This window comes from Seriola dumerili, unplaced genomic scaffold (genome assembly GCF_002260705.1).
Source record: "Seriola dumerili isolate Sdu_G_001 unplaced genomic scaffold, Sdu_1.0 BDQW01014593.1, whole genome shotgun sequence".
Classification (NCBI taxonomy): Eukaryota; Metazoa; Chordata; class Actinopteri; order Carangiformes; family Carangidae; genus Seriola; species Seriola dumerili.
In genome coordinates this window covers 683-13,410 of record NW_019188848.1, presented here as the reverse complement: position 1 = coordinate 13,410, position 12,728 = coordinate 683, and the positions used below count along the sequence as shown (strand labels likewise).

Here is a 12,728-nt window from a genome sequence, read left to right as displayed (position 1 = left end):
CTTTGTCAACTGTCATCTTTAGCAGATCAAGTAAAGTATATTTTTTCTCTTTCACACCAAGGAAGTTGCTGAGCTCTGTTGTATTCTTGTTTGTGAAACAGTCATAGACATAGAGAGCTGCAAAGAACTCCTGTATGGTCAGATGAACAAAGAAGAAAACCTTTCTCTGAGAAAAGAGTTCTTCTTCCCTAAGAACTGTGGTGCAAAATCCAGAGTGGATAGACGCTTCTTTTATGTTGATGCCACAGTTTTCCAGGTCTTCCTCATAGAAGATGAGGTTGTTCTTCAGCAGATGAACAAATGCCAGTTTGCCAAGTTTCAGGAGAAATTCTCTGTGTGTCTTCAGAAGATTCTTTTCATTTTTCTCAGTCTCCTGGTCATATTTTCTGCTTCTGCGTTTTGTCTGAACAAACAGAAAATATGCCATCATCTCTGTCAGAGTTTTAGGAGTTTCAGCTTTGCCATCTCCACTGAAAACATCCTGGAATAACACAGAAGAAATCCAGCAGAAGATCGGGATCTGGCACATGATGTCGAGACTCACTGAAGACTGGATATGTGAAATGATTCTGTCAGCAAGAGTCAAGTCATCACTAAATCTCTTCCTGAAGTACTCCTCTTTTTGTGATTCATTGAAACCTCTTATCTCTGTCACCATGTCGACATACTTTGCAGGGATCTGATTGGCTGCTGCTGTACGAGAAGTTATCCAGAGTTTTGCATTAGGAAGAAGGTTACCCTGGATCAGGTTTGATAGGAGGTTATTAAGAGGCGTAACTTCAGTGACAGACGTTACCCTCTTATTGTTCTCAAAGTCCAGTTGAAGTCTGCTTTCATCCAGGCCGTCCAGGATCACTAAAACCTTGGTATTGATGTAATCAGTTGAACCGTTCAAACTGTGGAGTGCAGGGTGGAATTCAGTCAGCAGCTTGTCCAAGCTTTTTGTATCTGTGCTCAAATTCATCTCTTTGAAAGGAAGACAGAAAACAAACTGAGTATCCTGGTTTTCTTTCTCCTCGGCCCAGTCAAGAATGAATTTCTGCACAGAAAATGATTTTCCAATGCCTGCACTTCCCTTCGTTAGTACTGTTCTGTGGCGTTTCTCTTGGCCAGGCAAAGGTTTGAAGATGTTGCTGAGGCTGACTGTACCTTCAGGAGATGCTTGTGTTTTTTTACGTTCGAGGTGTCTGAACTCATGCTCTGCTTGTGGCCCTTCACTTTCCCCAGTGGTGATGTAGAGTTCTGTGTAGATTTTGTTCAGCGAACTCTGTTGGTCACCATTACCTTCAGATATTGAAGTACATTTCTTTTTCATTGCTTCTTTAAGTTTCTTCTTTGCTTTCAAAAGACGTGTGTACCCTGTAACAAGAAAATACATGATTGCAAATTCCAATAATACCTGTGTGATTAATACGAAATGATTTTAGCTCAGGCTTTTATTGGTTCATCTGGTTGTTTGCTTGCTATTTCCTTTTAATGGCAAGAGAACCTATCACTATTTTAAAGACTCATATGTGATGCCACACTCTGATTATGAAGTATTACTCTATTACTAGCTTTACTTGTGGTATAGTATTGGTAATAGTACAGATATTTCTTCAGTTAGTATTTAAACCTACCAGTGTCATCTCTCTGATATTCAGGATCTTGTCTGGGTTTCTTCTGGCAGGGTTCGGCTGCTGGTGAATCAGACTGGTCCCAGTCTGAGCTGAAACACAACAACAAAAGGCACATTATTAGTTAATGTAGCCACTTCACCTGAAACACTTTTGTTCTGATAACATTTTCTCTGTGGTAGTTTCCTCGGACGCCAATTTCCGATTAATTGTCTTTGAGCAGTGTAGGTCTAAAGCTGTGTTCAGACTGAATACTAAATCAATTTTAAATTCAAATGCAATAATACAAAGAGGATTAATGCAAGACCAGGGGGCACCATCATGAAAATAAAAAATATAAAACATAAATTTCTCCCTTTTGGTGGAGTTTTTGTCTCAAAGCAGATGTGTAATTTAAAGCAGACAATAATGCAATTTAAAGATTAGATTAGATTTTAAACTGTTGTAAAAAAAAAAAAAAAAAAAAAAAAAAAAAAAAAACTTTAAGACCTGTGGGAAAAGCTGCTAAAATTCAATTTAAAAAAAATTAATGTCTGTGGGTATGAGTTTGTTTTTGTGTGTGTGTCTCAACTGTGAACTGTAAATTTTAATGTAAAATCTTGACTTGTTTATTTGACTGTATGACTCTGTTGCTGGCAGCGTAACCTGTGTCCAGTTCTGTCAAACCACTTCGAGATACTTTAATTACAGAGAATTACCGTTCAGGGTTCTTGTTGCCAAAGTTCATTGGCATGCCCATGGATCCATCACTCTTCATGGAGAGAATGCTGGGACTCGTGGATCCATCCGCTCTCATCTGTGAACTAAGAGGAGAGATTGTTTTATTTACTCATTTTAATTTAATCCACTGGAAACACTGCAAAAAGTGAAGGATTTCACAAATTTGCCAAAATATAGAGTTCTTTACTGGATGTTTTTTTGTTTGTGCTATTTGTTGAAGACGTCACAACCTGCTCATTTATGATGGGCTAAATTACCTGACTGACGGCTCGATACAGGAACTGATCTTCTGATAGGATGACCTGTCAGATGTCACAGGGGAAGAGCTGTGAGGCCCTGTGAGGGGAAGACGCTTCTTCTTCCGCTCAGGCATTTCACCTACAAAGCAGTGGGAGTCTAAAATAGATTTAAAGAGGTTTGTAAAGGACAAATTTTAGCATAAAGGCAGTTGTTTTTTACTCTCACTCTCAGTCCTTAATCTAGCGATGGCTGGAGAGTAACTGTGGGGAGGTTAGGGTGGGAAAACATAAATTGTAAAACTGAACTTAATAAATAATCAGGTGTAAAGTAATGTCTGAACTGTCCAGTTCAATCAAATTTGGCATAAAATACACAGTATAGATGCTAATAAGAATGATAAACATAATAGTACTCATGATTATACACAGAATAATAATCAATGATCAACATTAATAATAGGGGATAGCAATTTGCCCACATTTTATTGGAGAGGGGCGGTAAGGGATCTGGATATTTGTTGGGCCTTGGTTCACAAAAGGTTTTGAGAACCACCAAACCAGAATTGTCACCAAACAGAACTGACTTAATCATCGTTTACGTTTATAAATGATCAACATTAATAATAGGGGATAGCAATTTGCCCACATTTTATTGGAGAGGGGCGGTAAGGGATCTGGATATTTGTTGGGCCTTGGTTCACAAAAGGTTTTGAGAACCACCAAACCAGAATTGTCACCAAACAGAACTGACTTAATCATCGTTTACGTTTATAAATATGTCTCAAGTTTTATCCATAATAAAAGCAAAATGCACTGCGGGGCAAATGCGTTTTAATGTCTAAACATATTTGAGAAGTGTGTAGGTCAGGTGTAGGCCCCAGCCACAACAGACCACAATACAACAACTAATAATTAACACCATTAACCACCGAATGTGTTTATGTTTGTTTGTTTTAATGGTAGAAGTTTTTGACGTTGCTCCGCACTTCCGTTCTCAGGAGACAAAATATCGTCTCTGTACTTTTACAGTGAAAAGCATGACACGAACTAACAACACACAACGACAGACACACACAGAGCAGTCAGCTTATATGACATCACAAGGTAACACACAGGATAATAAACGGCTACTTACTTTTTACATCCAAAATGTTTCACTTGTTGCTTTTTGAATCAGAAACTATCTCTGACATGTAAAGTCAATGGACGCACCGTTAAAATAAGGCCACGTTGTTGTTTTACTTTCGCTTTCTATTCATTAAATCACATACCAAGAATTCATGAACAAAATGCTGGTAACAATTACACCACAGAACTGCAACAAAATAAACAGGATAAATGAGTTTGACTCAGCAATAGGTCGAACTTCAAGTTTGTGATAGAGGAGAATTATTTTGTAGTAGGATTAGTCCACTGTTCCCCCTGAATCAGAGAGCAGAGCACTGGCGGTGAGTGCAGCCTCACCTTTGACCCTGTTGCATTTAATGGATCATTAGTGACACCTAGTGGAGGAAAATGTTCATAACAGTCAGTGCAGTGGCTCCTGTGTACTGTACACACTGAAAAACCATCAGATTAGATCTGAGTTTACAATCTGTTGCTTAAAATTAAAAAAAAAAAAAAAAAATTGAACAGAAAGTCAGTGTTACCAACTGAGGATGTGTTAAGTGGACATTTATGAAATGTACTTTTGGTTGCATTATTGGAACTTCAGAACTTAAATCTTAAAACGTCACTTATATCCGCAGCATATAATAAATCACCACACTGTTCAGATGTCTTTTATTTGCTGATGTTTTAATATTTTTAGATATAAAAAAGCTTATACACAAACATCTTTCACCCACTCCAGTAAGAATTAGCCTCAAAGAAGCCAGACAAACTTTGGAGCTCAATGATTCTCCCTGGATGAATGTTCAGGGGAATAAAAGTGATTTAAAGTGAGTTACCTCCATCACTCCTGTAGCAAAACAGTTTCAGAATGGACAACCACTACAAGCATATTTCAAAACATAATACAGTTATAAAGCATTTTTCCACTTGACAGACTGAGCTTTCCCACCACATTTGGGGTACACAAGGGGTACATGTTGCAGAAGAAGCAATAACCCCATAAACACATATAAAGCTATAAATTCTTGAGGTTATTACAAAGATCAGCTCTACGTGTGATTAAGAGAGAGCAGAGGAGCGTAATCAATTGTTGACTGGCTTGAACGGCCGATAACATGAAACATAGCTCTTTGTTTTCCCACTGAGAAGACCCAGTCAGAGCTATGTGGTGTGCTCCTGTTTGTTAGATACATACTATACTTTAGCAAAAACTAAGTTCTGTGTGGCAGATGGTAAAACATTATAAAAAAAAGTACTGCCACTAACTTAACTGAAAGAATAAAAAAACACTTGTTACCTATTTACTTCAGTATAGTTAGAAAAACCATGAAGCAAAGATCAAAACAGTGAAACTGGTAAAACTTGTATAACCTGTATAATGATAGTTGCAAATACATGCACATATGTTTAAAGGTTTAAGTCTACAACTTGAATCACACACAGCAAATCAGATATCAGGAGTTTCTCGCAGTGCGAATACATCTATGAGTTTAGACATTTTATGGTAAATAATGGCATCTGGAGTTGCCAGGCCACATGTTTGACTTTGAGAACTGACACTGTATATAAATGATATAATACCCTCCATTTTCCTTGCTATACAAATTGAGTATATGACTGATAAGGCAAGGCAAATTTGTGTATAGCACATTATCATACACAGAGGCTATTCAATAAGGTACACGGAAATAAAAAAAAAAGATAAAAAATAAAGTAAAAAGTATAATAAGAAAATGGTATGAAAACAGATTATAAAATAGGTAATACCTAATTAAAGCACAAGATTTGATGAAGGCAGTGGAGTATTGAAGCCATTTACAGTTTAGTCTGATTTGATCTCCATTGGGAGCTGGTTCCAGCTGTAGGCAGCATTCTGGCTGAAAGCCGTTTCACCCTGTTTAGATCTTACAGACATATAAGGTTTAGATTGAACAGGTAAGAAATATATTTACATTTATATTTATAGCCCAGACCTAAGTCTTGGTTGGACACAAAGTCTCCGACACTAGCTATGTTTTTGAGATGCCAAAATGCAAATTTAGTTATAGCTTTGATGTGGTCACTGAAACTAAGATCTCCATCCCAGATTTTTAACATGGGTTTTAATGCTCTAGACTCCAGGTAAGCACTAAGTTGCAACCTTCTGTCTTTGCTCCCAAATAGTACTATCTCAGTCTTTATACTTGTCTTTTGGTACTAAAAGATAGGAGCAGTTAACCCTGCATGGTTTCTAAAATGTGAAGTCTAGATTGCTTAGAATATTGGGAATAACAAGTAAGTAGCCCCTTGCTTGTATAGGACATTTCACGACCTTATGCAAATCTACACGTAAGGTCACTCATGTGGTGCAGTGAAAGTTTGTTTATGGTAGCTGACAAAGTAATGCAGAGGAATGAGTGCGAAGTTCAACAGCAGGATAGAGGGGCTCATCAAATGTTGTTTTGAATGTATGGAGGCGAATCCGACTATCGGAGGAAACTCTGTAGAAGGACAGAGTGCCAGCTGGCCAATCCAGATACACCCCCACCCGACTAGAGCGTGAGCGGAGGGAAGATACAGTGATAGGGTCGTTGTTGTGCAGAACAAAACAATCAGCATTACAGCAATTAAGACTCCAAGACTTGTCGTTGCGTCCCAGCTTGCAATCATTCACATCCCCTTTCCTCTCATTGCTTCTGTATGTCACCCCAATGTTGAAGGGCTTCAACACATCGAACTCCCAGTAGCAGCGTTCATTTAAACCCTGCTCACACAGCACTTGTGGCCACTGATCAAACCTCTCTGGATGATCTGGATACGACTGCTCCTCTTCCACCCAGGTCACCTCTCTGTTCCCGTCAGAGAGACGGAGGTTCTTGTGGGCTGTGTTGGGATCCAAAGTGAGCTCACAGGCATCTGGAGGTAAGGAAACAAATCATTTCAGCAGCATAGACTTTAACAATATAGCTTGTGGTCACTACTGGCAGCACTAAGCACAATGCTGCTGCACAGCACTCCAGTCAGCAAGTGACAAAGAAATGTGTCGGATAAAGTTGTGTTTGTTGTTCAGAGTGCCTTCCCTGAAAGAAGAATAGTCAATATTCGTTCCATAAAAAATGTGTGGATGCCTCAGTGACAGAAATGTTTGATTTCACAATGAAAGCCATCCACAACCCAAACGGTTAGTATAACTGTCCTGTCTTAGTTAGTTGTAGCTAGTTGTATTAGTTAGTTTGTTATTAGTCTATTACAGGGTAAAGTTTGTTGAAATATAAGATATCTAGAACTGCTGTTCTCTGAAAACCTGAATAGACCTCCAGCTGCATGCGTTGCTTACTTACATTTCTTGAATCCTGGTATCATCCGGTGTTTTCCACCATGTTCAACACTGCAGAGAAAAATGAAGGTTAAATCTTCTGACAAAGAACAACCATGTAACCAACACTGTTGCTCTCAAAACCTTTGCTAGCAGAGTATCAGATCTGTCCACAGTAAATCTAGAGTATATGCATCTATTGTTACTGTCAGCCAACCTGTGGTGCTATTGTACATGACTACATTTTACTAAAGTTCAGTTCAATGATAGGGCACCCTTGACTATCTTAACTTGAATCTAAACATTAGAAGTAACTAGAATATATTTACTATATCTCTGTAAGAAGGTGTTTTTATTGTTGCTGTTGTCTTTAAGGTCCTTGCACAGTAGCTCTGGTGTAAAACTGACAGTAAACTCGTTTTAATATAATGGATTGTAGCAGTAATCCTAAAGCACCTTTTTCTCAGTTCAGTAGAAAAGTCAAAACTCTAGTAGACTACAATAATGTTACTAGAGCCCCGTTCAGGACTGTCTCATTCACTGTGTGGGACACAGTCCTGGAAGCTCCCATAGAAAAGCTCAGGGAGCTGTGAAATGATCTTTAACAGAGGTGGGGCAGTTAACCAGACATCCATTTACCAAACCTACCAGTTAATCTTCATCCTTGGTGTTTTCCTTTGTAAAACAGGAAATTGAACTGTAGTGACTTGGTGTCTTTTCCCCAATGGACACTAGGGGCAACAATGAGCCCATTCCATAATTGAAGACCAACTTGGACATTTGGCACAAAGGTAAGGTTTCAGGTGTATCAGAAGTGTTTTGAAAGGGTTTGATTTGGTTTAAAAAGAGAAAAGACTTACAGGATGAAGAATAACTGGTTGGTTTGACAAATATATGTCTGGTTAACAGTTTAAAACATGGCTGAGATTATAATTACTTGAGTATGCTGAGCTTGTATTGTGGATCATCCTTCAGCTCAAGGAGAAGCTTCACTCCAGAGTCTCCTGGATGGTTGTAGCTGAGATCCAGTTCTCTCAGATGGGAGGGGTTGGATTTCAAAGCTGAGGCCAGAAAACAACAGGCTGTCTCAGTGACCATGCAACCTGACAACCTGAGAAAACACAGTGTTTGGTTAATCAGAATGCAGATTCAGGATGTATTTATGAAGAGCAGTGTCACCAACAGGAAGTTTCTTGCAACCCTGAATGAATATAAAGAAGGTTGATCTTTATTCATTTCAGACAGAGAACCTAAATATTATGGAGAGAAAGGGCAAGTTGAAGTTAAAGAATTAACTGAATGGGTCAACCATGGTGAAGATAAATTATGACCATCAGTAAAAAATTATAAAAGTTGTCAGAAAGATGGATTCCAACAGACAAGAGTCTTTTATATTACTTGTTATATACATACCTCAGTATCTCCAGTTTGCAGGATTGACTTGACAGTCCATCACAGAGAAGCTCCACTCCTTCGTCTTTCAGGTCATTGTTGCTCAGGTCCAGCTCTCGTAGAGGTGTGTTGGGGAACTTGAGATCAAACGCCAGATGTTCAGCCCACTCTGTAGTCACTTTGCAGTCTGCTAGTCTAGGGGTGGATAATAAGGTTATATGATAAAGAAAGAGGTACAACTGTTTAATGATGTACATAAAATATGTATCAAGTATAAAAGACCATTTAGGGAAAGGTAGGAACTGTCCCCAATGGGAACTCGCAGGCTGCCCTGACAGTCTCACTGGTGGAACATGGAAATTGTTTGCATCCTGAGAAGAACATCAACATACAGTTCTCACGAGTTAAAGAAATACTAAAACTAAATCATGTCAACTTACATTGCCTTTCTGCTGCTCTTCACTGCTGGTATCAGCCTCCTTCTACCCTCATCTGATGTGTTGTAACTCTTCAAGTCCAAAACATCCAGATCATTCTTCGATACCTGCAGCATGTAGGCCAGTGCAGAGCAGTACAGGGGAGTCAGCTCAGTTTTTGAACGATCTTTCAACATCAGATATTCCTGAATCTCATCTTTGACTTTCTGGTCTCTCATCTCAACCATGGCCTGGAAGAGGCTGATGCAACGGTCTGGAGAGAGGGTCTTTCTTCGGATGGATTTGAGGTAAGTCAAGATTTTCTTTTCGGTATCTTGGCTTGGGTCCGGTGACGTCAGCAGACCCTGAAGGACTTTCCGGTTTGTTTCAACCATGAGGCCAAGGAGGAATCGCAAGAAGTAGGCCAGGTGCCCGTTCTTCTTCTCTAACACTTTGTCAACTGTCATCTTTAGCAGATCAAGTAAAGTATATTTTTTCTCTTTCACACCAAGGAAGTTGCTGAGCTCTGTTGTATTCTTGTTTGTGAAACAGTCATAGACATAGAGAGCTGCAAAGAACTCCTGTATGGTCAGATGAACAAAGAAGAAAACCTTTCTCTGAGAAAAGAGTTCTTCTTCCCTAAGAACTGTGGTGCAAAATCCAGAGTGGATAGACGCTTCTTTTATGTTGATGCCACAGTTTTCCAGGTCTTCCTCATAGAAGATGAGGTTGTTCTTCTGCAGATGAACAAATGCCAGTTTGCCGAGTTTCAGGAGAAATTCTCTGTGTGTCTTCATAAATCTCTCTTTGTTTTTCTCTGTCTTCTGGTCATATTTTCTGCTTCTACGTTTTGTCTGAACAAACAGGAAATGTGCCATCATCTCTGTCAGAGTTTGAGGAGTTTCAGCTTTGCCATCTCCACTGAAAACATCCTGGAATAACACAGAAGAAATCCAGCAGAAGATCGGGATCTGGCACATGATGTCGAGACTCGCTGAAGACTGGATATGTGAAATGATTCTGTCAGCTAGAGTCAAGTCATCACTAAATCTCTTCCTGAAGTACTCCTCTTTTTGTGACTCATTGAAACCTCTTATCTCTGTCACCATGTCGACATACTTTGCAGGGATCTGATTGGCTGCTGCTGTACGGGAAGTTATCCAGAGTTTTGCATTAGGAAGAAGGTTACCCTGGATCAGGTTTGATAGGAGGTTACTCAGAGATGTAACTTCACTGACAGACGTTACAGTCTTACTGTTCTCTAAGTCCAGTTGAAGTCTGCTTTCATCCAGGCCGTCCAGGATCACTAAAACCTTGGTATTGATGTAATCAGTTGAACCGTTCAAACTGTGGAGTGCAGGGTGGAATTCAATCAGCAGCTTGTCCAAGCTTTTTGTATCTGTGCTCAAATTCATCTCTTTGAAAGTAAGATAGAAAACAAAATCAATATCCTGGTTTTCTTCCTCCTCAGCCCAGTCAAGAATCAATTTCTGCACAGAAAATGATTTTCCAATGCCTGCACTTCCCTTCGTTAGTACTGTTCTGTGGCGTTTCTCTTGGCCAGGCAAAGGTTTGAAGATGTTGCTGAGGCTGACTGTACCTTCAGGAGATGCTTGTGTTTTTTTACGTTCGAGGTGTCCGAACTCATGCTCTGCTTGTGGCCCTTCACTTTCCCCAGTGGTGATGTAGAGTTCTGTGTAGATTTTGTTCAGCGAACTCTGTTGGTCACCATTACCTTCAGATATTGAAGTACATTTCTTTTTCATTGCTTCTTTAAGTTTCTTCTTTGCTTTCAAAAGACGTGTGTACCCTGTAACAAGAAAATACATGATTGCAAATTCCAATAATACCTGTGTGATTAATACGAAATGATTTTAGCTCAGTCATGCAAAACCACAAGCAAACACAAAATCTTGACTTTGAGGGGTTTTTTTTTTAAAGGTGGAAGGTAATTTGGCACCTGACACTTCCACAAAGTTACAGTGCATAATCAGAGACTCGTCTGGCTTTTATTGGTTTATCTGGTTGTTTGCCTGCTATTTCCTTTTAATGGCAAGAGAACCTATCACTATTTTAAAGACTAATATGTGATGCCACACTCTGATTATGAAGTATTACTCTATTATTAGCTTTACTTGTGGTATAGTATTGGTAATAGTACAAATATTTCTTCAGTTCGTATTTAAACTTACCAGTGTCATCTCTCTGATATTCAGGATCTTGTCTGGGTTTCTTCTGGCAGGGTTCGGCTGCTGGTGAATCAGACTGGTCCCAGTCTGAGCTGAAACACAACAACAAAAGGCACATTATTAGTTAATGTAGCCACTTCACCTGAAACACTTTTGTTCTGATAACATTTTCTCTGTGGTAGTTTCCTCGGACGCCAATTTCCGATTAATTGTCTTTGAGCAGTGTAGGTCTAAAGCTGTGTTCAGACTGAATACTAAATCAATTTTAAATTCAAATGCAATAATTCAGAGGATTAATGCAACACCAGGGGGCACCATCATGAAAATAAAAAATATAAAAAATAAATTTCTCCCTTTTGGTGGAGTTTTTGTCTCAAACATATGTAATTTAAAGCAGACAAACATGTAATTTAAATTTAGTTTTAGATTTTAAACTGTTGTAAAAAACAAAACAACTTTAAGACCTGTAGGAAAAGCTGCTAAAATTCAATTTAAAAAAATTAATGTCTGTGGGTATGAGTTTGTTTTTGTGTGTGTGTCTCAACTGTGAACTGTAAATCTTAATGTAAACTCTTGACTTGTTTATTTGACTGTATGACTCTGTGGCTGGCAGCGTAACCTGTGTCCAGTTCTGTCAAACCACTTCGAGATACTTTAATTACAGAGAATTACCGTTCAGGGGTCTTGTTGCCAAAGTTCATTGGCATGCCCATGGATTCGTCACTCTTCATGGAAAGAATGCTGGGACTCGTGGATCCATCCGCTCTCATCTGTGAACTAAGAGGAGAGATTGTTTTATTTACTCATCATTTCTTCAGAGCGGGGTCATTTACTCCTCAGGTACACAACAAATACAATCACTTTTCATAATGACAGAACTGTGGATTCAGTTTCACCTAACCATAATCTTGACTTGTTTATTTGACTGTATGACTCTGTTGCTGGCAGCGTAACCTGTGTCCAGTTCTGTCAAACCACTTCGAGATACTTTAATTACAGAGAATTACCGTTCTGGGTTCTTGTTGCCAAAGTTCATTGGCATCAGCATGGATTTGTCACTCTTCATGGAGAGAATGCTGGGAGTCGTGGACCCACCCACTCTCATCTGTGAACTAAGAGGAGAGATTGTTTTATTTACTCATTTTAATTAAATCCACTGAACACACTGCAAAACATTTAGAATTTCACTAATTTGCCAAAATATAAACTGTATTTTTGTTATAAAAATACTCAGCTTCTTGCAGTGTGCAGAGTTCTTTACTGGGTGTTTTTTTGTTTGTGCTATTTGTTGAAGACGTCACAACCTGCTAATTTATGATGGGCTAAATTACCTGACTGACGGCTCGATACAGGAACTGATCTTCTGATCAGATGACTTGTCAGATGTCACAGGGGAAGAGCTGTGAGGCCCTGTGAGGGGAGGACGCTTCTTCTTCCGCTCAGGCATTTCACCTACAAAGCAGTGGAAGTCTAAAAAAGATTTAAAGAGGTTTGTAAAGGACAAATTTCAGCATAAAGGCAGTTGTTTTTTACTCTCACTCTCAGTCCTTAATTTAGCGATGGCTGGAGAGTAACTGTGGGGAGGTTAGGGTGGGAAAACATAAATTGTAAAACTCAATAAAATACACAGTATAATCTAGATACTAATAAGAATGATAAACATAATAGTACTCATAATTATACACAGAATAATAATCAGTGATCAACATTAATAATAGGGGATAGCAATTTGCCCACATTTTATTGGA

The 12,728-nt window shown here is 38.9% G+C and overlaps 2 protein-coding genes across 2 annotated transcripts; both read right to left on the bottom strand.

The window, feature by feature from the left end:
• Positions 1-10: 10 nt before the first annotated feature.
• Positions 11-4,027, bottom strand: LOC111240151 (NLR family CARD domain-containing protein 3-like; the record flags this gene model as incomplete). Its single annotated transcript, XM_022770137.1, has 5 exons — positions 3,711-4,027; positions 2,594-2,732; positions 2,315-2,419; positions 1,620-1,708; positions 11-1,359 (listed from the first exon to the last, which is right to left on the bottom strand). Coding segments are annotated over exons 2-5 (1,659 nt in total), but the record flags the coding sequence as incomplete, so codon positions are not given.
• A 313-nt stretch (positions 4,028-4,340) lies between these two features.
• On the bottom strand, positions 4,341-12,088 carry LOC111240150 (NLR family CARD domain-containing protein 3-like). Its single transcript, XM_022770135.1, has 7 exons — positions 11,988-12,088; positions 10,984-11,072; positions 8,816-10,601; positions 8,397-8,570; positions 7,921-8,094; positions 7,009-7,055; positions 4,341-6,583 (listed from the first exon to the last, which is right to left on the bottom strand). Exons 1-7 carry the CDS (start codon positions 12,083-12,085, stop codon positions 6,051-6,053), a joined length of 2,901 nt encoding a protein of 966 aa, XP_022625856.1. The 5' UTR covers positions 12,086-12,088; the 3' UTR covers positions 4,341-6,050.
• Positions 12,089-12,728: the final 640 nt, after the last annotated feature.